Source organism: Scomber japonicus, chromosome 13 (assembly GCF_027409825.1).
Source record: "Scomber japonicus isolate fScoJap1 chromosome 13, fScoJap1.pri, whole genome shotgun sequence".
NCBI lineage: Eukaryota > Metazoa > Chordata > Actinopteri > Scombriformes > Scombridae > Scomber > Scomber japonicus.
In genome coordinates, this window is record NC_070590.1 from 357,606 (window position 1) to 383,047 (window position 25,442).

Below are 25,442 nucleotides of genomic sequence, written 5' to 3' on the forward strand. Positions count from 1 at the left end.
TGACTTTTGTTTGCTAAAGATAATCTCAAAACTGGCTATTTTTGTAATGTTCTTTTGATTGTATCTTGTGTGTTTTTTGTGTTTTTTCATTTTTTTCATTTTTATAAATAAACCCTTTTGGATAAACATGCTGTCTGTTTAATGTTACACATGAAAGAGTTTTACCAACCTCAAGAACTCCAAAATCCTTTAATGTTAAGTAGTTATTAATATTGATATGATCATGTTTATACTTACTACACTACTATACTACAAAAAATTAAATTAATAGCTCAGTAAATTTAACAGGACTGGATCAATTGGCTATCTGTTCCCTGTTATCCAGGGTGGTATTGTTTATCCAAATTAATAATGTTTATTGATATTTAATAATTATCTTTGAAAAATCATAATTCTTGCTGATAGCCAAAACCTGGATGTTTATGTTGTTTTTTTTTTAGTTCAAGGCAGGTTTATTAATTTTTAGATTATACAAAATGCATTTTGAGATACAGTTGAATGTAGTCCAACAGACTCCAACACACAACCCCATGCACCATACCAAATGTACAACAATATACATCATATTAAGTGTGTTAACAACAATTTGTAGAAGACATGAAAAGAACCACAAGTTAGATTAAATAGAAAAATGAAAGAATTTAGGAAAAACAGACAAAACACCACCAACAAAAGGGGGAGTTACATATACATTTAACATGTCTGAGGCGTCCATCTTTTCTACCTGATCCATGACTGGTTGCCAGATGGTGTCAAATTTAAGAGCACAGCCACTTGTAGCATACTGAACCTCCTCTAGGGTCAGATGATACATAAGATCTCTGATCCATATATGAAGGGTTGGAGGGTTTCTTTCTTTCCATTTGAGCAATACAAGTCTCCCGGTCAGGAGCGTGGCAAAGGCTATTTTTTACAGGAGAGACCAGAGAATGAAGTAGGTAGGTATTGTCTTTGGCGCTTGGACTCTGCAGGGAGAATTTTTGAATTGAAAGACTTCAGTCCTGAGCAGCAGCATTATAGATCCTCTCTTAGAGTCCAGACACTGGTGGTGGCTGATGACTGTGATCAATCAATCTCGGGCCAAATCACAACAAAGTCATCTTGAGGCTGAGACTGATCAGCTGATGAGTTTGAAGTGTTGCATTGAGGAATCTGAGGACTGGGAGGTGATGGGGAGGAACAGTATCAAGAAAGCACCTGAGCAGAGAAGGAGAACATTTATAAAGACAGCTGCAATATGATAGGCTGACAATGAAGGTGTGTCACTGTGCTATTGGTTAGAATTAAATATTCCCTCTGTGTGTTAATATGTGTTCTGATCACAACGAGATAATTCATCATCCTTCTTATTTTAAAGTCTGTTCCCAAAATGTTGAAGACAGGAAGTGAAGGATGTGAATGTTTCAGCAGCTGTAATGAAGCCTTTTATCCAGCAGGTGGAGCTGCTGCATCACCACAGAGATGAACCAGAGCTGCTGGTATGGGGTAACTGTGATGGTATGGGGTATCTGTGATGGTATGGGGTAACTGTGACGGTATGGGGTAACTGTGATGGTATGGGGTAACTGTGATGGTATGGGGTAATGAAGCCTTTTATCCAGCAGGTGGAGCTGCTGCATCATCACAGAGATGAACTGGAGCTGCTGGTGTGGGGTAACTGTGACGGTATGGGGTAACTGTGACGGTATGGGGTAATTGTGATGGTATGGGGTAACTGTGACGGTATGGGCAACTGTGATGGTATGGGGTAACTGTGACGGTATGGGGTAACTGTGACGGTATGGGTAACTGTGACGGTATGGGGTAACTGTGATGGTATGGGGTAACTGTGACGGTATGGGTAACTGTGACGGTATGGTATGGGGTATCTGTGATGGTATGGGGTAACTGTGATGGTATGGGGTAACTGTGATGGCATGGGGTATCTGTGACGGTATGGGGTAACTGTGATGGTATGGGGTATCTGTGATGGTATGGGGTAACTGTGACGGTATGGGGTAACTGTGATGGTATGGGGTAACTGTGATGGTACGGGGTAACTGTGATGGTATGGGGTAACTGTGATGGTATGGGGTAATGAAGCGTTTTGTCCAGCAGGTGGAGCTGCTGCAGCATCACAGAGATGAACTGGAGCTGCACTGAAGATGCTTTTATTCACATGCTTCATTTTCTTTACTGGATAAATTATATTTATAGAGTAGAGTTTAAATAGAGTTCACAGATCCTCCAGACAGGATGTGAGATCTGTATAAACACTCTGACACTAACATCACTATTATCACTACTTTAAATGTGTGTCTACTTTATTTTTCTGGTTATAGATATTATATATATTATATTATATATTGAATATTTTCTCCTTCATTATAAATAATCTGTGTTAGTCTCTAAACTTTCACTGTTGGAGATTTAAAGCTGAATACTGGACTGTGATTGGCTCCTGACTGGCTGTGATGTCATAACTCCTTAAAATCAGGTTTCAGTCTCACAAAGTTTCACCAGATGACTCAAACACGCTGCCGTCCAATAGAAACACGCCGGAGGTCGTTTACTGGTGACATCACAACCTGAGAGACTGGCGCTATCTAGTGGCTGAAGTCATTATGAGCTGGAGCAGAGCTGCAGAGCTGGAGGTCACAGCTGCATGAACTCACACAGGTTTGAGATGAGATACTCTGATGGTCTTATCTTCACCAATAACCAACCGAACCAGCAGAGAACGAGCCAATCAGAGTTGAGGGAAGGCGCTTAGAGGGTCACGTCTCCATCTGCAGGTCGAGACTCTTCTTTAAAAACAGTAACTATGATTGTTGTGGTGTTTACTGTTGCCATGACGACAAACCTTAACCCTAAGTAGAAGCTCCACGTTTCAAACCAGGATCCCTGAAACTAAACTTTCCACATGTTGAAACCACATATCTGCAGTTTGAATCAGAGTAACAACATCCAGCTGCAGGAAGAAAAGAGGAAAATACATTTCTGGGTGGAGACACACTTTAATCTTATTTCCATTCTGGAACGACTGGCAGCTTCCTAAATATCACACGTTACAACCATTAAGAAAAGAAGAATACAATGACGTCCAGTATGAGCAGCTGAGCAGAGGAACAGTCTGAGCTCCGTCTGTTTGAACCACTAACAGGATGAATGTAGGAGGTTTATATGCTGACGACTCTCTGCTTTACATCTGGAACCCTAACCCTATCCCAGCTCTTCTTTATATTATAACTAGGGCTGTCAGCGTTAATCACGATTAGATTAATGCAATCCATAACGTGTTAATGTTTTTTAATCTCATTTTAATGTAGCAAGCCTTTTTGTCCCTTCTACTCCCCCGTAGACGGCTCCTCTAGCTGTAGCGCTATGCTTTGAAGTGGCCTCCTGCAGTAAACCTACCGCGGCCCAGTTTCATTCTTCCTCTTTTCCTTCCTTTCGGTCCTTCCTTCCTTCCTTCCTTCCTTCCTTCCTTTCTCCCTTCCTCCTTGTCTTCTTTTCCTTCCTTTCTTTCTTCCTTCCTTCCTTTCTTCCTTCCTTCCTTCCCTCCGGTCTTCTCTTCTTTCCAGCTGTCTTCTCTTCCCTTCCTTCCTTCCTGTCTTCCTTCCTTCCTTCCCTCCGGTCTTCTCTTCTTTCTTATCCCTCTTTTCCTTCCTTCTGTCTGTCCTTCCTACCTTTCTTTCTTCCTTCCTCCTTGTCTTCTTTTCCTTCCTTCTTTCCTTCCTTCCGGTCTTCTCTTCCTTCCATCTGTCTTCTCTTCCCTTCCTTCCTTCCTTCCTCCCTCCTTTCCTTCCCCCCCCGTAGACGGCTCCTCTAGCTGTAGCGCTATGCTTTGAAGTGGCCTCCTGCAGTAAACCTACCGCGCTGATGGAAAGTAAGAGAGCTACTGGACTTTTGAACGGCTTGTTTAACTTTAAAACACTTCCAGACGGTTCAGTTGACAAGTCAAAAGTAAAATGCAACCTGTGTCAAACGGAGTTTAACTACCACCGGAGTACGTGGAGTTTGAGTTAGCACCTCCACGCTAAACACCCAGGTGCAGCCAAGCCAGCCTCAGCTCCACCAAAGGACCATTTTGGAGTGTGGGAGTCGCAGCAGAGCCGTGATTGATTCCCAGTTAAGACACTCTGGTAAGAAATGCTTTACATTATGGGCTTAAAACTGCCTTCAAATGGAAAATAACAGGATTTTAAACATGCAATTCAAAATGCGATTAATCATGATTAACTATGGAAATACTGCGATTAATCTCTATTTTAAAAATTAATCGTTTGACAGCCCTAATTGTTCTATTTTAAAGGTGAGTCATTCCTCTGACTTCCTCCAGAGGGCGCCGTCTCCCACCTGTAACAGTCGGACCATCATGTGATAAACGGACTTATTGCCATCCTGGTGAGAAACAGCGAGGCTCTGAACATGAACTGCATTCCTAAACTTCTCCTCATACTGAACATATTCCTGTGAAACTAAAAGCAGTTCGACCACATGTGAAACAAATGTCTCGGTAATGAGAAACAGCCAGCAGCTCTGAGCGAACACACCAAACCTGCTGCAGCAACCTTTACTGCAGATATATATTTACCTTTCTGTTTTTGTCCTACTTGTTATTTACTCTATTTAAACACTGCTTGTAATGTGTTTAATGCAGCAGTTTGTTAATAAAGTAGGTGTATACTATAACTGCTGCTGGAGCTTTGGGTCGTTGGGACTGTTTCTCTTTCTCCATGCTCTGTGAAAGAAGGTGAAGTTGTGCCAGAAACTTCCTCTTTGTTTCTAATTCAAGCTGCTCTCTGATATGATCAGAATATTTGGAGCGGGTCATTTAGCTTCTCGGGCTGCGTTTCTCTCAGCATGAAGGACCATCTGTTCAAAGAAAGAGACAAAAGGACTGATTCAGTGTAAAAGCTTCATTTATATCTATATAACATCAGTCTGTTACTCTGCCAGTGAATCAGCCTCAAATTATATTTGCTGTTAGCTGTGACAGATGGAGGAGATGCAGCAGTGATCAAGAGCTCCATCCTGCATGGAGATTCATGGAGACACTTGGCGATGCATGGAGGCGCATGGAGACATAAACACACGTGGAGTCGCTGCTGGAGTCCTGAGAGTCTGTGATGAGAAACAGGAAGGAGACGAAGGCAGAAACAGCAGTGATCCTTTATATCACAGAGTGTCTTTATTCACAGGGTTAGGGTTAGGGTTTGGGTTAGGGTCAGGCAGGGTCAGGGTTAGGCAGCAGGCTGACAGTCATGATGCTAAACGTCACATATCAGTTATAACACACACAGGAAATATATAAATATAATTATAAATGAATCCATTGACGTTAACTTGAGGTTAATGTGCATTAAAAGAAAATTTAAAAAATAAATGTTGAAAGAGAATAAAAGGAACGACGTCTAACAGTTTCTGAGCTGAAACACTTTGTGCTGTGATACGTGTACACACTTACACACTTACACACTTACTGCCTCCTGCTGGACAGGATTTATATAGCAGCTCATTTATAACGATGGCCAAGTCCTTAACGAGCTTCAGCTGCTTGATAAGGAGCTCATAGTTAGAATCAGGTGAGTTAGAAAGGAGAAGCTGGAAACTGGAACATGCAGGACAGGAACTCTGAGTTAGTATGAGTTATTGAACCAGACTGATGGAGAGAAGATCTGAATATTCACAGCAGCAGTTTGTGTTGATTCAGTTCTTTGTCTTTGTTAGTTTTCTGTTTGATGGGTTGGAGAGAGACGAGTCCAGATCCTTTATGAGCCGGTCTGGTTGTCCTTCCTTCTCTTTCTTCAGTGTTAGTTAGAAATAGTTGATTTCTGTCTTTGTTATATTGATCCTGTTTCAGTCACAACAATGACGAGCTTTAATATCTGATGAAGTGTGTTAGGTGAGTAGTTTCTAATGTTTGATGCATTATTTTCTCCACGTACATCTTTTTTATTTATTATCATCATCAGTAGTTACTTTCATTTTGATGATCAGATTTTGTTCCTCAGGGCTGTTGTGTGAAAAAACAAACCTGAAATCATAAAGCAGACAGTGTTGGAGCTCAGATGTTCCAGCAGCATGAAACCAGTTCACCAGGAGACCCAGTTCCAGAGCTGCAGGTCAAACTGGTCCATCTGGTCAGAGAGACACTGTGGAGTCAGACATGAATCATTTCTGTGGTTTTCCTGAGCAGCAGCTCTCAGAGACATGGACCCATCTTTAAAGCTCCTTCTCTGATCTGATCCAGCAGTAACGACGCTGCGTGTAAACGTCACCGTGCTTCAGTCACTCTGGTTAAATAATAAATCCAGCACATTGTAGTGAGGTTTGTCACATGTTTGTGAAACTGCAGTTTGCTCTAAACAACATTTCAGTTCTATAATTAGAAGCTAAACACAGGTTTCCATCTGCTGCCTGTTTACAGAGTTAGAGCCGAACCACACAGCTGAACCCTCAGACATGATCACACTGCTCATAGTCTGATGCTCTCGATGATCTCTTCACATCTAAGTTAATGTCTCACTTCCTGCTCAGCAGCACCTACAGCAGTCAGCTCAGATCGGACTGGGGTGGACTCAGATGTTCTTCAGATGAAATACGTAAACAGCTGCTGGCTCCTTTCAGGGCTTCTGCTCAGAGACACTATGGATAGAAGGATGGATGGATGGATGGATGGATGGATGGATAGATAGATAGATGGATGGGGTTAGAGGTAGAGGAAGGACAGGAACACATGGAGATATGCTGAAACCATCTCTGAAACTCACAAAGTAATACAATACATCTGGTATAGTGTAGTAGTACTGCTGAGAGACAGACAGGCAGGTGAGACACAGGCAGGTGAGACACAGGCAGGTGAGACACAGACAGGTGAGACACAGGCAGGTGAGACACAGACAGGTGAGACACAGGCAGGTGAGACACAGACAGGTGACGGACAGACAGGTGAGAGACAGACAGGTGAGTCACAGACAGGTGAGGAAGAAGAGAGAGTATCTGTTAACTCTTTGACTCTTTGACTCCATCTAGTGGATATAAACGGTCACTGAGAGAGAACTGAAACCACAAAGAGAAAATACAGCAGAGCAGAGTACTACTGGTAATAGTATTGCAGTGTTAGTACTACTGTTAGTACTAACACTGCAGTAGTTCTACTGCAGTATTATTAACAGTAATACTGCAGTACTACTGTTAGTACTACTATTAGTACTACTGCAGTATTATTAACAGTAATACTGCAGTACTACTGTCAGTACTGTCAGTACTGCACTACTACTAACAGTCAGTAGTACTAACAGTACTACTGACTGTTAGTAGTAGTACTGACTGTTAGTAGTAGTGGTGGCTGAGGCAGAGGTGGGAGGAGAGACAGACAGACAGACTGAGGGAGGAGATAATGAGAGAGTGGAGGAGTGTCTGTTAGAGAGTTCAGTCTGCACACAGCTCTCAGTCTGACCGTCTGTCTCTGTGGCTGTCTGTCTCTCTATTCACCAGTCTGTCTCTCTCTCAGTCTGTCTCTCTCTTCATCAGTCTGTCTCTCTCTTCATCAGTCTGTCTCTCTCTTCATCAGTCTGTCTCTCTATTCACCAGTCTGTCTCTATTCACCAGTCTGTCTCTCTATTCACCAGTCTGTCTCTCTATTCACCAGTCTGTCTCTGTGGCTGTCTGTCTCTCTCTCAGTCTGTCTCTCTCTCAGTCTGTCTCTCTCAGTCTGTCTCTCTATTCACCAGTCTGTCTCTCTCAGTCTGTCTCTCTCTCAGTCTGTCTCTCTATTTATCAGTCTGTCTCTCTCTATTTATCTCAGTCTTTTTTAGGATGGACGAGTTTCATTGTGGATTATTGATTATGTTTCTGCTGCAGATCGACTGTTTACACTCAGTTTACATGACTGACAGCACAGGTGAGACACTGCTGGAAATATACTACTGATACTACTACTACTACTACTACTACTACTACTGATACTACTACTACTGCTACTACTACTACTACTACTACTACTACTGATACTACTACTACTGATACTATTACTACTACTTCTACTGATGCTACTGTGACTTCTGCTTGATACAGTTAGAAGTACTGTTGATGTTATAGTGAGTATAACAGGTGAGACACTCTGGTGCTGGAACACTGATACTACAGTTACCACTGGACTTATTACTACACTGCTCTAATCATCCCTAACGTTTGCACAACAGTGTTTCATACAAACAGCAGAACCTAACATCACCTGCAGGAGCTGAAACTGACTCAGAATCCTGTCAGAGCATCAGAATGACAAGTACTACTCATAGATTATACTATGAAGTATACTCTATCAGTAAACAGTATACTCTATTAGTAAACAGTATACTCTATCAGTAAACAGTATACTCTATCAGTAAACAGTATACTCTATCAGTAAACAGTCAGTAAACAGTATACTCTATCAGTAAACAGTCAGTAAACAGTGTACTCTATCAGTAAACAGTATACTCTATCAGTAAACAGTATACTCTATCAGTAAACAGTATACTCTATCAGTAAACAGTCAGTAAACAGTATACTCTATCAGTAAACAGTCAGTAAACAGTATACTCTATTAGTAAACAGTATACTCTATCAGTAAACAGTCAGTAAACAGTATACTCTATCAGTAAACAGTGTCAGTAAACAGTATACTCTATCAGTAAACAGTATACTCTATCAGTAAACAGTGTACTCTATCAGTAAACAGTATACTCTATCAGTAAACAGTATACTCTATCAGTAAACAGTGTACTCTATCAGTAAACAGTGTACTCTATCAGTAAACAGTATACTCTATCAGTAAACAGTCAGTAAACAGTATACTCTATCAGTAAACAGTATACTCTATCAGTAAACAGTATACTCTATCAGTAAACAGTATACTCTATCCGTAAACAGTGTACTCTATCAGTAAACAGTGTACTCGATCAGTAAACAGTCAGTAAACAGTATACTCTATCAGTAAACAGTATACTCTATCAGTAAACAGTATACTCTATCAGTAAACAGTATACTCTATCAGTAAACAGTATACTCTATCAGTAAACAGTATACTCTATCAGTAAACAGTCAGTAAACAGTATCAGTAAACAGTATACTCTATCAGTAAACAGTGTACTCTATCAGTAAACAGTCAGTAAACAGTGTACTCTATCAGTAAACAGTATACTCTATCAGTAAACAGTATACTCTATCAGTAAACAGTGTACTCTATCAGTAAACAGTCAGTAAACAGTGTACTCTATCAGTAAACAGTATACTCTATCAGTAAACAGTCAGTAAACAGTGTACTCTATCAGTAAACAGTATACTCTATCAGTAAACAGTATACTCTATCAGTAAACAGTGTACTCTATCAGTAAACAGTATACTCTATCAGTAAACAGTATACTCTATCAGTAAACAGTGTCAGTAAACAGTATACTCTATCAGTAAACAGTATACTCTATCAGTAAACAGTGTACTCTATCAGTAAACAGTCAGTAAACAGTATACTCTATCAGTAAACAGTATACTCTATCAGTAAACAGTATACTCTATCAGTAAACAGTCAGTAAACAGTGTACTCTATCAGTAAACAGTGTACTCTATCAGTAAACAGTATACTCTATCAGTAAACAGTGTACTCTATCAGTAAACAGTATACTCTATCAGTAAACAGTATACTCTATCAGTAAACAGTGTACTCTATCAGTAAACAGTGTACTCTATCAGTAAACAGTATACTCTATCAGTAAACAGTATACTCTATCAGTAAACAGTATACTCTATCAGTAAACAGTGTACTCTATCAGTAAACAGTGTACTCTATCAGTAAACAGTGTACTCTATCAGTAAACAGTGTACTCTATCAGTAAACAGTATACTCTATCAGTAAACAGTGTACTCTATCAGTAAACAGTATACTCTATCAGTAAACAGTATACTCTATCAGTAAACAGTGTCAGTAAACAGTATACTCTATCAGTAAACAGTATACTCTATCAGTAAACAGTGTCAGTAAACAGTATACTCTATCAGTAAACAGTGTACTCTATCAGTAAACAGCCAGTAAACAGTGTACTCTATCAGTAAACAGTATACTCTATCAGTAAACAGTCAGTAAACAGTGTACTCTATCAGTAAACAGTATACTCTATCAGTAAACAGTATACTCTATCAGTAAACAGTGTACTCTATCAGTAAACAGTATACTCTATCAGTAAACAGTATACTCTATCAGTAAACAGTGTCAGTAAACAGTATACTCTATCAGTAAACAGTATACTCTATCAGTAAACAGTGTACTCTATCAGTAAACAGTATACTCTATCAGTAAACAGTATACTCTATCAGTAAACAGTGTACTCTATCAGTAAACAGTATACTCTATCAGTAAACAGTATACTCTGTCAGTAAACAGTATACTCTATCAGTAAACAGTATACTCTATCAGTAAACAATATACTCTATCAGTAAACAGTATACTCTATCAGTAAACAGTGTACTCTATCAGTAAACAGTATACTCTATCAGTAAACAGTATACTCTATCAGTAAACAGTATACTCTATCAGTAAACAGTATACTCTATCAGTAAACAGTGTACTCTATCAGTAAACAGTGTACTCTATCAGTAAACAGTATACTCTATCAGTAAACAGTATACTCTATCAGTAAACAGTGTACTCTATCAGTAAACAGTGTCAGTAAACAGTATACTCTATCAGTAAACAGTATACTCTATCAGTAAACAGTATACTCTATCAGTAAACAGTATACTCTATCAGTAAACAGTGTACTCTATCAGTAAACAGTGTACTCTATCAGTAAACAGTATACTCTATCAGTAAACAGTATACTCTATCAGTAAACAGTCAGTAAACAGTATACTCTATCAGTAAACAGTATACTCTATCAGTAAACAGTATACTCTATCAGTAAACAGTGTCAGTAAACAGTATACTCTATCAGTAAACAGTATACTCTATCAGTAAACAGTATACTCTATCAGTAAACAGTATACTCTATCAGTAAACAGTGTACTCTATCAGTAAACAGTGTACTCTATCAGTAAACAGTATACTCTATCAGTAAACAGTATACTCTATCAGTAAACAGTCAGTAAACAGTATACTCTATCAGTAAACAGTGTACTCTATCAGTAAACAGTATACTCTATCAGTAAACAGTATACTCTATCAGTAAACAGTGTCAGTAAACAGTATACTCTATCAGTAAACAGTATACTCTATCAGTAAACAGTATACTCTATCAGTAAACAGTATACTCTATCAGTAAACAGTGTCAGTAAACAGTATACTCTATCAGTAAACAGCATACTCTATCAGTAAACAGTCAGTAAACAGTATACTCTATCAGTAAACAGTATACTCTATCAGTAAACAGTGTCAGTAAACAGTATACTCTATCAGTAAACAGTATACTCTATCAGTAAACAGTGTACTCTATCAGTAAACAGTATACTCTATCAGTAAACAGTATACTCTATCAGTAAACAGTATACTCTATCAGTAAACAGTATACTCTATCAGTAAACAGTGTACTCTATCAGTAAACAGTATACTCTATCAGTAAACAGTCAGTAAACAGTATACTCTATCAGTAAACAGTGTCAGTAAACAGTATACTCTATCAGTAAACAGTATACTCTATCAGTATCACAGACTGTATAAAGAAAACAGATGTAACATCCATGACGTCACCCATCGGTTTGTGGACTGCTGCTTGGAAGCCAATAGTTTCGGATCTGGGCAGCGCCATCTTGAAAATTTCAGGTGCATGCTGGGAAAAATAACTAATGGATTCTACTTATATGGGCATGAGGCAGTACCCTGCTTTATCGTCACATATAAAATCAGGGAGGCCAAAATGTCCCAAATGAACATCATACTGCATTGAAGAAGGCTTTAAACTAGCGATTGAGACCATAAACACATTTTGAAAACGTTTACTGAGGTTAGAAATCAAGTGAGAAGTTGGTGAATTCTCCATTGACTTGTATAGAGACGATCGCCCCCTGGTGGCCTTTTGATAGAGTGCAGCTCTAAGTTACTTCTCCATTGACTTGTATAGAGACGGTCGCCCCCTGGTGGCCTTTTGATAGAATGCAGCTCTAAGTTACTTCTCCATTGACTTGTATAGAGACGGTCGCCCCCTGGTGGCCTTTTGATAGAATGCAGCTCTAAGTTACTTCTCCATTGACTTGTATAGAGACGGTCGCCCCCTGGTGGCCTTTTGATAGAATGCAGCTCTAAGTTACTTCTCCATTGACTTGTATAGAGACGGTCGCCCCCTGGTGGCCATTTGATAGAATGCAGCTCTAAGTTACTTCTCCATTGACTTGTATAGAGACGGTCGCCCCCTGGTGGCCGTTTGATAGAATGCAGCTCTAAGTTACTTCTCCATTGACTTGTATAGAGACGGTATGTATGAGTACAAAGTGTATTTACTGTAACATGCAAGTGAAATACTATAATATGAAGTATTACAGTACAGTACTAATGATACTACTAATACTATACTATACTGTAGTATTGTAGTAGTGTAGTACTGTAGTATTGTAGTATTGTAGTACTGTAATACTGTAGTATTGTAGTACTGTAATACTGTAGTATTGTAGTACTATAATACTGTAGTATTTTAGTATTGTAGTACTGTAATATTGTAGTACTATAATACTGTAGTATTGTAATACTGTAGTATTGTAGTACTGTAATACTGTAGTATTGTAGTACTTTAATATTGTAGTACTGTAGTACTGTAGTATTGTGGTACTGTAGTACTGTAGTATTGTGGTACTGTAATACTGTAGTATTGTAGTAGTGTAGTACTGTAGTATTGTAGTACTGTAATACTGTAGTATTGTAGTACTATAATACTGTAGTATTGTAGTATTGTAGTATTGTAGTACTGTAGTACTGTAGTATTGTAGCGCTGTAATACTGTTGTATTGTAGTACTGTAATGTTGTAGTATTGTAGTACTGTAATGTTGTAGTACTGTGACACTGTAGTATTGTAATATTGTAGTGCTGCAGTATTGCAGTGTTCCCAGTGTTCCCAGTGTCTCCAGTGTTCCCAATGTTCCCAGTGTCTCCAGTGTTCCCATTGTGCCCAGTGTCTCCAGTGTTCCCAGTGTCTCCAGTGTCTCCAGTGTCCCCAGTGTCTCCAGTGTCTCCAGTGTCCCCAGTGTCCCCAGTGCTCCCAGCGTTCCCAGTGTTCCCAGTGTCTCCAGTGTCTCCAGTGTCCCCAGTGTTCCCAGTGCTCCCAGTGCTCCCAGTGTCTCCAGTGCTCCCAGTGTTCCCAGTGTCTCCAGTGTTCCCAGTGTCTCCAGTGTCTCCAGTGTCCCCAGTGTTCCCAGTGCTCCCAGTGCTCCCAGTGTCTCCAGTGCTCCCAGTGTTCCCAGTGTTCTCATTGTCTCCAGTGCTCCCAGTGTTCCCAGTGTCTCCAGTGTTCCCAGTGTCTCCAGTGTCTCCAGTGTCCCCAGTGTTCCCAGTGCTCCCAGTGCTCCCAGTGTCTCCAGTGCTCCCAGTGTTCCCAGTGTTCTCATTGTCTCCAGTGTCTCCAGTGTTCCCAGTGTCCCCAGTGTTCCCAGTGTCTCCAGTGTCTCCAGTGTTCCCAGTATTCCCAGTGTCTCCAGTGTTCCCAACGTTCCCAGTGTTCTCATTGTTCCCAGTGCTCCCAGTGTTCCCAGTGTCCCCAGTGTCTCCAGTGTTCCCAGTGTCTCCAGTGTCCCCAGTGTCTCCAGTGTTCCCAGTGTCTCCAGTGTCTCCAGTGTCTCTAGTGTTCCCAGTGTCTCCAGTGTCTCCAGTGTTCCCAGTGTCTCCAGTGTCTCCAGTGTCTCCACTGTCCCCAGTGTTCCCAGTGTTCCCAGTGTCTCCAGTGTCTCCACTGTCCCCAGTGTTCCCAGTGTCTCCAGTGTCTCTAGTGTTCCCAGTGTCTCCAGTGTTCCCAGTGTCTCCAGTGTCTCCACTGTCCCCAGTGTTCCCAGTGTTCCCAGTGTCTCCAGTGTCTCCACTGTCCCCAGTGTTCCCAGTGTCTCCAGTGTCTCCAGTGTTCCCAGCGTTCCCAGTGTCTCCAGTGTTCTGTGCTGTTCTAATGGACTCACTAACAGATGGAAACACTACTGGATGACAAACGTTCTCCTCCACATTTTTCCTATAAATCTTTGTGTTTATGCGTCTCTGGTGGTTGAGGAATGTGAGGATTCAGATCATATTTCATCATATCCTCTGTGTGTGTGTAAGTGTGTGTGTGTGTGTGTGTGTAAGTGTGTGTGTGTGTGACCTTTGACCCAGAGCATGACCTCAGATAGGCATGCTGCTGCCTTCCTTCCTCAGAGATACTGTTAAGTCTGCTCTAACGTGTGTGTGTGTGTGTGTGTGTTTTTATCAGTCAGGTTGAGTCATCAGGCTCTCAGCTCTGTCTCCCACTGTTGCTGATCCTTTAACTCTTTCTGTTACTGCTCCTAATGCTACTATACTACTACATTAATATACTAATATAATAGTGTACTATTATATCACATCAGAAACTGATTCAACTTCCTGTCTCAGATTCTCTCCATCAGGTTCTCTCAGAGTTCGGAGTCGTTCGTCCAATCAGGACGGACTCAGAGGGGCGTTTCCTGTCAGCGTCAGTCTCCGCCCCCCATCGCGTCAGAAGACACGCCCCCTACCAAGAGGACACGCCCCCTGTCACTCCGCCGTCCCCGGGGCCCGGCTGGAGAGGGGGGGGCCGTGGCGCTGGGGAGGAACTCTTCTATAACGTGACGGTGTTGGGTCAGCAGCTGCACCTGAGGCTGAGGCCCAACACGCGGCTCGTGGCCCCCACAGCGACCATGGAGTGGTGGGAGGAGTCCGGCCAGAAACACTCACAGCCAATAGGAGACGCCGGCTGCTTCTACACAGGAGAGGTGTCCAACATGGAGGACACGTCCGTCGCCATTAGCAACTGTGATGGACTGGTAGGTGTCACACGATGAGTCACATGATGAGTCACGCTGAGTCACATGACCAAAATCTGGCTCTAAAATCAAATTTACAGGCCGACTGAGATCAGAGACTAATGTCACAAATTTGTTAAATATGGTTCAGTAATAATAAATGTTAAGATTATGAATCCATAAATCAGTTAAACTAGTTTTAAAAGCAGCATCAGGTTTATTAAAATGTACATTTAGTATTTTTGTTCCGACATGCGTTCATCGCTGCTTGCAGCTTTAATGTTGGTTTTGTTTTTATGGTTACACCACTTAGACATTTTTACCATAATCCTCTAATATATTCTCTCTAAATGGATTAAAAGCAGAAATTTGATGCTGGGTCCACAAAAAAAGAATGTGTGAAGTTATTCATACGTTTATTTTCATATTTTAACCCTTTAAATTTAAACTAAACCACATGGACACTAACCTCGTGTGCACTGCCTTCATAATAATCAATATTTCAGAAGTCACAAACTAATCAAAGACAACAGTGTGATGAAGATGATGAAGGTGTGAATACGTTATAATATCCTCATCATCCTCAGTGAGGAAGCTGCAGCTCCTCCGCTGCTGATGCAGCAGATGTTTGGACAGCTGTTAGCGCTTTTTGAGCTTTCTGGCTTTCCGTACATGCAGCAGTGAGAGCAGCAGAGACCACAGAGTGAGTTTAACACTGAGGTCAGACAGTGTGCAGCATGAGGAGAATATATTACTGAGCTCACTGACACGCAGGAAACTTATTAAAATATCATTATAACAGTTTCACTGCTGCAGGTTTCATCTGCCGTCCACTCAGCGAGGCAAAGACTACAGATGATCGTCAATAACAGTCATAAAATGTTCCTTTATGACACTTTTCCAACTCACAAAGATAATAGAAATCAAATGTTTTAAAGATGTCCGTTAAAGCGTCAGAAAGCAGAGAAGCACTGAACACAACGTCGTAAATGAAAGTGAGAGCAGGAATGATTTCAGGCCTGCAGAGACAGAAAGAAGCCGCTGTAAAACACGACGGACTGAAGCGACTTTAACTCCGCTGGCCGAGAGCAGCTCGGTCTGAGTTTACCGTCACTTCTTACAGCGCGAGCACGGCCGGCTGATGGAAGCCAGATGTGGAGGAAAGATGAGAGGCGTTTAAAGTGGATGAGGAGAGTTGGAAAAGACATAAACTGACGAGAGGAAAAGAAAAGAGAAATATTTTCCTGCTGCTGATGTAACTGCAGTTAAACCGCAGCCGGAGAGCAGAAACAGATATCAGTGTGAATATGCAGACGGACAAAATAATATGAACACCTGAAACAAACAGAACGTACAACAGATCCATGTTTGTAATTAAATCAGTTTAACTCTGTGGTCACCAGTGAGTCTGTAATAACGTTAATAACGCTGACTCAGACTGTAATAACGTTAATAACGCTGACTCAGGCTGTAATAACGTTAATAACGTTAATAACGCTGACTCAGGCTGTAATAACGTTAATAACGTTAATAACGCTGACTCAGGCTGTAATAACGTTAATAACGTTAATAACGCTGACTCAGACTGTAATAACGTTAATAACGCTGACTCAGACTGTAATAACGTTAATAACGTTAATAACGCTGACTCAGACTGTAATAACGTTAATAACGCTGACTCAGGCTGTAATAACGTTAATAACGCTGACTCAGGCTGTAATAACGTTAATAACGTTAATAACGCTGACTCAGGCTGTAATAACGTTAATAACGTTAATAACGCTGACTCAGGCTGTAATAACGTTAATAACGCTGACTCAGGCTGTAATAACGTTAATAACGCTGACTCAGGCTGTAATAACGTTAATAACGTTAATAACGCTGACTCAGGCTGTAATAACGTTAATAACGCTGACTCAGGCTGTAATAACGTTAATAACGCTGACTCAGGCTGTAATAACGTTAATAACGTTAATAACGCTGACTCAGACTGTAATAACGTTAATAACGCTGACTCAGGCTGTAATAACGTTAATAACGTTAATAACGCTGACTCAGGCTGTAATAACGTTAATAACGCTGACTCAGACTGTAATAACGTTAATAATGTTAATAACGCTGACTCAGACTGTAATAACGTTAATAACGCTGACTCGGGCTGTAATAACATTAATAACGTTAATAACGCTGACTCAGACTGTAATAACGTTAATAACGTTAATAACGCTGACTCAGGCTGTAATATCGTTAATAACGCTGACTCAGGCTGTAATAACGTTAATAACGTTAATAACGCTGACTCAGGCTGTAATATCGTTAATAACGCTGACTCAGGCTGTAATAACGTTAATAACGTTAATAACGCTGACTCGGGCTGTAATATCGTTAATAACGCTGGCTCAGACTGTAATATCGTTAATAACGCTGACTGAGGCTGTAATAACATGAAATCTTAAAGTGGATTACAGTAGATTAAAGTGGATTAAAGTGGTTACAGTAGATTAAAGTGGATTAGAGTAGATTAAAGTGGTTACAGTAGATTACAGTAGATTAAAGTGGATTAGAGTAGATTAAAGTAGATCAAAGTGGTTACAGTAGATTACAGTAGATTAAAGTAGATTAAAGTGGATTACAGTAGATTAAAGTAGAATAAACTAGATTAAACTAGATTAAAGTGGATTACAGTAGATTAAACTAGATTACAGTAGATTAAACTAGATTAAAGTGGATTACAGTAGATTAAACTAGATTAAAGTAGATTAAAGTGGATTACAATAGATTAAACTAGATTAAAGTGGATTACAGTAGATTACAGTAGATTAAAGTAGATTAAAGTGGATTACAGTAGATTAAACTAGATTAAAGTAGATTAAAGTGGATTACAATAGATTAAACTAGATTAAAGTGGATTACAGTAGATTACAGTAGATTAAAGTGGATTACAGTAGATTAAACTAGATTACAGCTGTCTGTGGTCCCAGGCAGGGTTGATCCGGACGGGGGAGGAGGAGTTCTTCATCGAGCCGTGGGATCGATGGAAGGCCGGACGAGAGGAAGACGAGGAGGAGGAAGGACAGCGACACATCGTTTATCGTTCTTCAGCCGTCAGGAAACAACAAGCTGTCAATCAAACTGCTGACGACTTCCTGCGAGGTGAGACGCTAGCAAACACTGAACACATCACGTTATCTCGCGTTATCTTACGTTATCTTACGTTACATCACGTTATCTCACGTTACATCACGTTATCTTACGTTACATCACGTTACATCACGTTACATCACGTTACATCACGTTATCTCACGTTACATCACGTTATCTTACGTTATCTCACGTTACATCACGTTATCTTACGTTACATCACGTTACATCACGTTATCTTACGTTATCTCACATTACATCACGTTATCTCACGTTATCTCACGTTACATCACGTTACATCACGTTATCTTACGTTATCTTACGTTACATCACGCTACATCACGCTATCTCACGTTACATCACGTTATCTCACGTTACATCACGTTACATCACGTTACATCACGTTATCTCACGTTACATCACGTTATCTCACGTTACATCACGTTACATCACGTTATCTCACGTTATCTCACGTTACATCACGTTATCTCACGTTATCTCACGTTACATCACGTTATCTCACGTTATCTCACGTTATCTCACGTTACATCATGTTACATCACATTATCTCACGTTACATCACATTATCTCACGTTACATCACGTTATCTCACGTTACATCACGTTACATCACGTTATCTCACGTTACATCACGTTATCTCACGTTACATCACGTTATCTTACGTTACATCACGTTATCTTACGTTATCTCACGTTACATCACGTTATCTTACGTTACATCACGTTATCTTACATTATCTCACGTTACATCACGTTATCTTACGTTATCTCACGTTACATCACGTTATCTTACGTTACATCACGTTATCTCACGTTGTCTTACGTTACATCACGTTATCTTACGTTACATCACGTTATCTTACGTTACATCACGTTACATCACGTTACATCACGTTATCTCACGTTACATCACGTTATCTTACGTTATCTTACGTTAACTCACGTTACATCACGTTACATCACGTTATCTCACGTTACATCACGTTATCTCACGTTACATCACGTTATCTTACGTTACATCACGTTATCTCACGTTATCTTACGTTACATCACGTTATCTTACGTTACATCACGTTACATCACGTTATCTCACGTTACATCACGTTATCTTACGTTACATCACGTTATCTCATGTTATCTTACGTTACATCACGTTATCTTACGTTACATCACGTTATCTCACGTTACATCACGTTATCTTACGTTACATCACGTTATCTTACGTTATCTCACGTTACATCACGTTATCTTACGTTACATCACGTTATCTTACATTATCTCACGTTACATCACGTTATCTTACGTTATCTCACGTTACATCACGTTATCTTACGTTACATCACGTTATCTCACGTTGTCTTACGTTACATCACGTTATCTTACGTTACATCACGTTATCTTACGTTACATCACGTTACATCACGTTACATCACGTTATCTCACGTTACATCACGTTATCTTACGTTATCTTACGTTAACTCACGTTACATCACGTTACATCACGTTATCTCACGTTACATCACGTTATCTCACGTTACATCACGTTATCTTACGTTACATCACGTTATCTCACGTTATCTTACGTTACATCACGTTATCTTACGTTACATCACGTTACATCACGTTATCTCACGTTACATCACGTTATCTTACGTTACATCACGTTATCTCACGTTATCTTACGTTACATCACGTTATCTTACGTTACATCACGTTATCTTACGTTACATCACGTTATCTCACGTTATCTTACGTTACATCACGTTATCTTACGTTACATCACGTTATCTCACGTTACATCACGTTGTCTCACGTTACATCACGTTATCTTACGTTACATCACGTTATCTCACGTTATCTTACGTTACATCACGTTATCTTACGTTACATCACGTTATCTTACGTTACATCACGTTATCTCACGTTACATCACGTTATCTTACGTTACATCACGTTATCTTACGTTACATCACGTTATCTTACGTTACATCACGTTACATCACGTTATCTCACGTTATCTTACGTTACATCACGTTATCTTACGTTACATCACGTTATCTTACGTTACATCACGTTATCTTACGTTAACTCACGTTACATCACGTTACATCACGTTATCTTACGTTAACTCACGTTATTATGCAGCGGGTCTGTGATGGTTACAGTCTTTAGGGCACAGGCGTGATAACTGCTCTCTTCCTGATTGCTGGTACATTACTGGTATAGTACTGGTATAGTACTGGTATAGTACTGGTTCAGTACTGGTATAGTACTGGTTCAGTACTGGTATAGTACTGGTATAGTACTGGTTCAGTACTGGTACAGTACTGGTATAGTACTGGTATAGTACTGGTTCAGTACTGGTTCATTACTGGTTCAGTACTGGTATAGTAGTGGTTCAGTACTGGTATAGTACTGGTATAGTACTGGTATAGTACTGGTTCAGTACTGGTATAGTACTGGTATAGTACTGGTATAGTACTGGTATAGTACTGGTTCAGTACTGGTATAGTACTGGTACATTACTGGTATAGTACTGGTATAGTACTGGTTCAGTACTGGTATAGTACTGGTATAGTACTGGGACAGTACTGGTATTCACAGACCTCTGAAACATGGAGCGCCAGGCAGGAGTTAGTTCCTCTGCACATGATTTCAACACAGATGCAGAGAAGCTCCAGTGGCCTTATTAGTGTTACACTTAACAACAGATTCCACCTCTTTGGGCTCAATGAAGAGTCTACTCCATTGGTGGGAACGTTAGCCAAAAGGCTAACCCTAACCCTCTGCTGAGAAATGTTGAGCATCAAACCTTTTATAAAACCAGTTAATAGCTCGTCCCTTACATATCACGGTTCCTTCGGTTTTCACGGAGTCCCATAGTTTCTGATTCTCTCATGTCGTCCTGTGTTGTTTCAGGATGCACAATCAGAGCTAAATCAGTCTGTGATTGAGCATCTCTTAACAGCAGCTGGTCATTGTTCTTAAAAGCTCATTTCTTTCTGCTAATGCTCTTTGATCTCTTTCATGATGTAAGGCTCGATGCAGAAACGAATATAGTGTATATCTGTGGTTTATTCCAGATGTTCCTCCTCAGAGAATGTTCCCCCATGTGCAGTACAGTCTGAGGTACTAATACTTTACTGTAGTACAGTTTGAGGTACTAGTACTTTACTGTAGTACAGTTAGAGGTACTAGTACTTTACTGTAGTACAGTTAGAGGTACTAGTTCTTTACTGTAGTACAGTTTGAGGTACTAGTACTTTACTGTAGTACAGTTAGAGGTACTAGTACTTTACTGTAGTACAGTTAGAGGTACTAGTACTATACTGTAGTACTTTACTGTAGTACAGTTAGAGGTACTAATACTTTACTGTAGTACAGTTAGAGGTACTTGTACTTTACTGTAGTACAGTTAGAGGTACTAGTACTTTACTGTAGTACAGTTAGAGGTACTAGTACTATACTGTAGTACAGTTAGAGGTACTAATACTTTACTGTAGTACAGTTTGAGGTACTAGTACTTTACTGTAGTACAGTTAGAGGTACTAGTACTATACTGTAGTACAGTTTGAGGTACTAGTACTATACTGTAGTACAGTTAGAGGTACTAATACTTTACTGTAGTACAGTTTGAGGTACTAGTACTATACTGTAGTACAGTTAGAGGTACTAGTACTCTACTGTAGTACAGTTAGAGGTACTAATACTTTACTGTAGTACAGTTTGAGGTACTAGTACTTTACTGTAGTACAGTTAGAGGTACTAATACTTTACTGTAGTACAGTTTGAGGTACTAGTACTTTACTGTAGTACAGTTAGAGGTACTAGTACTTTACTGTAGTCCAGTTAGAGGTACTAATACTTTACTGTAGTACAGTTTGAGGTACTAGTACTTTACTGTAGTACAGTTAGAGGTACTAGTACTTTACTGTAGTACAGTTAGAGGTACTAGTACTTAATAACTCTGAGTCAGCAGTATTGAGTTACGAACTCATCCAAAGACCTTTCCTTCAACTCTGTGGCTGCGAGAAATAAAACATCATAAGTTGCTCAACAGGAAGTTCACTGAGTTAATCAGAAAGATAAAATAAATAAATAATGACACAGATGTCATAGTTATGATTAATATCTCATATTACTCAGAGAAACTGAACATGTTGATCTAGTAGTTAGTGGTAGTTTAGACGAGTGTGAGGTCTGAACACTAACACACAGAGACATGAAGACCTTCACACTGAACTGAAGTGAACTTTGTTTTTTTACAGTGTAAAAAACTTCAATAAATGTGCAGAAGGAAAGAATCAAACTGAAAACACAGAAACTGTTCCAGGAAACTTGGCAGAGCTGCACACACACACACACACACACACACACACACACACAGACACACACACACACACACATAGACACACACACACACACACAGACACACACACACACACACACACACACACACAGACACACACAGCTGCGACGTGGCAGTCTCAGTGTTTCAGGGTTTTTTTTGGGGGGGTGGGGGGTGTGTGTGTGGGGAGTGTGTGTGTGTGGGGGGGCAGTGTGTGGGGGGGGTTGGAGTGTGTGTGTGTGTGTGGGGGGGAGTGTATCTGTGTGTGTGTGTGGGGGGGGGTTGGAGTGTGTGTGTGTGTGTGTGGGGGGGGAGTGTGTGTGTGGGGGGGGTTGAGGTGTGTGTGTGTGTGGGGGGGGGGGAGTGTGTGTGGGGGGGGGTTGAGGTGTGTGTGTGTGGGGGGGGGAGTGTGTGTGTGTGTGTGTGTGTGTGTGTGTGGGGGGGGGGGGACTGTGGGGGGGGGGGGGGGTTCAGAGATGATGGATCATTGAACTCCAGACTCGCTCGTCCTCTCGGTCACAGCGTGTCTTCACACAGCGTCAGCCAATCAGGAGAGACTTTGATTTGACCTGAGATCCCCCCGCCGGGCCTCGGGCCGCAGCGTCTGTGTCTGTGATGTCACTTCCTCCGGGCCTCGGGCCGCAGCGTCTGTGTCTGATCTGTGATGTCACTTCCTGAACCGCAGATCCGAACAGATCCAAACTGATCCGAACAGATGTTGGACGTTAAACATGTTGTTGTTTACAGACCTGAGCACATCTGGACCGAAGCTGCATGTTAGGGTCTGCTGCTGCCATGGCAACCTGTCTCACATCCTGCTGCCATGGCAACCTGTCTCACATCCTGCTGCCATGGAAACCTGTCTCACATCCTGCTGCCATGGAAACCTGTCTCACATCCTGCTGCCATGGAAACCTGTCTCACTGTGTTGCTAACATCTGTGTAGCATCATGTTATGTTACTGTGCACAGAGGACACTTTCACCGTGTAATCATTTTAGTGCATGTATAAGCATCGCTGCGTCTCTCGTCAGTGAACGTGAACCTCGGTCGGCGAACGTGAACCTCGGTCGGCGAACGTGAACCTCGGTCGGCGACCGTGAACCTCGGTCGGCGACCGTGAACCTCGGTCGGCGACCGTGAACCTCGGTCGGCGACCGTGAACCTCGGTCGGCGACCGTGAACCTCGGTCGGCGAACGTGAACCTCGGTCGGCGAACGTGAACCTCGGTCGGCGAACGTGAACCTCGGTGAGTGATCGTGAACCTCGGTAAGAGAACGTGAACCTCAGTAAGAGAACGTGAACCTCGGTGAACGTGAACCTCAGTAAGTGAACGTGAACCTCTGTGTGAACGTGAACCTCAGTGAACGTGAACCTCAGTAAGTGAACGTGAACCTCAGTAAGAGAACGTGAACCTCGGTGAACGTGAACCTCAGTAAGTGAACGTGAACCTCTGTGTGAACGTGAACCTCAGTGAACGTGAACCTCAGTAAGTGAACGTGAACCTCAGTAAGAGAACGTGAACCTCGGTGAACGTGAACCTCAGTGTGAACGTGAACCTCAGTGAACGTGAACCTCAGTGAACGTGAACCTCAGTAAGTGAACGTGAACCTCAGGGCTGAATCATGAACTGAATGACGGATCATTTGGCTGTTTATCAGTTCAGGAAGTTGGAGAGCACTGAACGACTCGGTGAATGAATCATTTTAATGAACGGATTCTAGAGATTCAGTAAAAAGAGCTGCTGTTCCCATCACTAGAGCAAGCAGGGCCAGCCAATCAGAACACAGCATCGCTGCGGCCTGCAGGGCCAGCCAATCAGAACACAGCACATTAAACATGAAACATGACATTGACCCTGACATTCGTTCTGCTTCCTGTTCCTGTCGGTTCACATCTGTTCCTGGTTCAGAGTCTCAGCCTCATAAACCTCCTGACCCCTGACCTCTGACCCTCCCTCACTGCTCAGAGCAGCGGAACAACAACCAGACAACCTGGTTTATAATCTGAGTTATTCATTATTATTATTATTATTATTATTATTAATGAACCAAATATTACAGTATAGTGTTATAGTAGTATAGCAGTATTATAGTATTATATGTTTGTTCCTTTTTGTTCTTTGGACCTTTTGTTACTGTGATGATGAATTTACTTTGTTTACAAGGAAATGAAGGAATATAATTTACTGTTGTTTTGTGTGCTGACAGATTTAGAATCCACCCCATGATCCCCCCCCCCCCCCCCCCCCCCCATGATGCCCCCTCCCCATGAGGGACACCAAACACCTTTAGGCCTACAATAAAAACAAAAGCTTTCAAATCTGGAGATGAGCCGTTATATAATATTATATTTACACATTTCTACATTATATTTCTATCAGTGTAGAAAGTGAATGACTTTAAACTCCTCACAGTTACTGACCCTAACCCCCCCCCCCCCCCCCCCCACCACCACCCCCCCACCCTAACCCTAACTCTATATACAGTTTCTGACCCTAACCCCTGACCCTGATCTCTGTGTTTCAGGTCCTCTTCTAGGATCTTTGAACCTGAAGCAGAACCTGACGAAATCCAGCTCTGCTAGACAGCGACGCTACATCGAAGAGGCCGAACTGTTTAATATAGAGGTAATAATGTTTAATATATAGGTAATAATGTTTAATATAGAAGTAATAATAACATATATATGTATATATATATAGTAATATAAGTGTTTCTCCTCCTGCAGGTTTTGTTAGCGGTGGATTATTCTGTTCTTCTTTTCCACGGACGAGATCATATTCAGAAATATCTGCTGACACTGATGAACATAGTGAGTGAAACCTTTATTCACTGATGATGATGATGATGGTGATGATGGTGATGATGGTGATGATGATGATACCTCAGTAATGGGTAGAAGTTATCACGTGGACCGTCGTCATGGAAACAGTGATCCTCTCTAACTGGAACATGAAGCGGTCCATGTGATGATGTCAACATCCAGAG

At 41.1% G+C, this 25,442-nt stretch overlaps 1 protein-coding gene across 1 annotated transcript in view; it reads left to right on the top strand.

Moving 5' to 3' along the window:
* The first annotated feature begins 7,721 nt into the window (after positions 1-7,721).
* Positions 7,722-25,442, top strand: part of LOC128371832 (A disintegrin and metalloproteinase with thrombospondin motifs 2-like) — a 30,733-nt gene continuing 13,012 nt past the window's right edge. The window contains 5 exon segments of the mRNA XM_053332213.1: positions 7,722-7,888; positions 14,556-14,965; positions 17,926-18,097; positions 24,981-25,081; positions 25,183-25,266. Of these exon segments, the coding sequence (XP_053188188.1) occupies positions 7,804-7,888; positions 14,556-14,965; positions 17,926-18,097; positions 24,981-25,081; positions 25,183-25,266 (852 nt within the window). The 5' untranslated portion in view covers positions 7,722-7,803.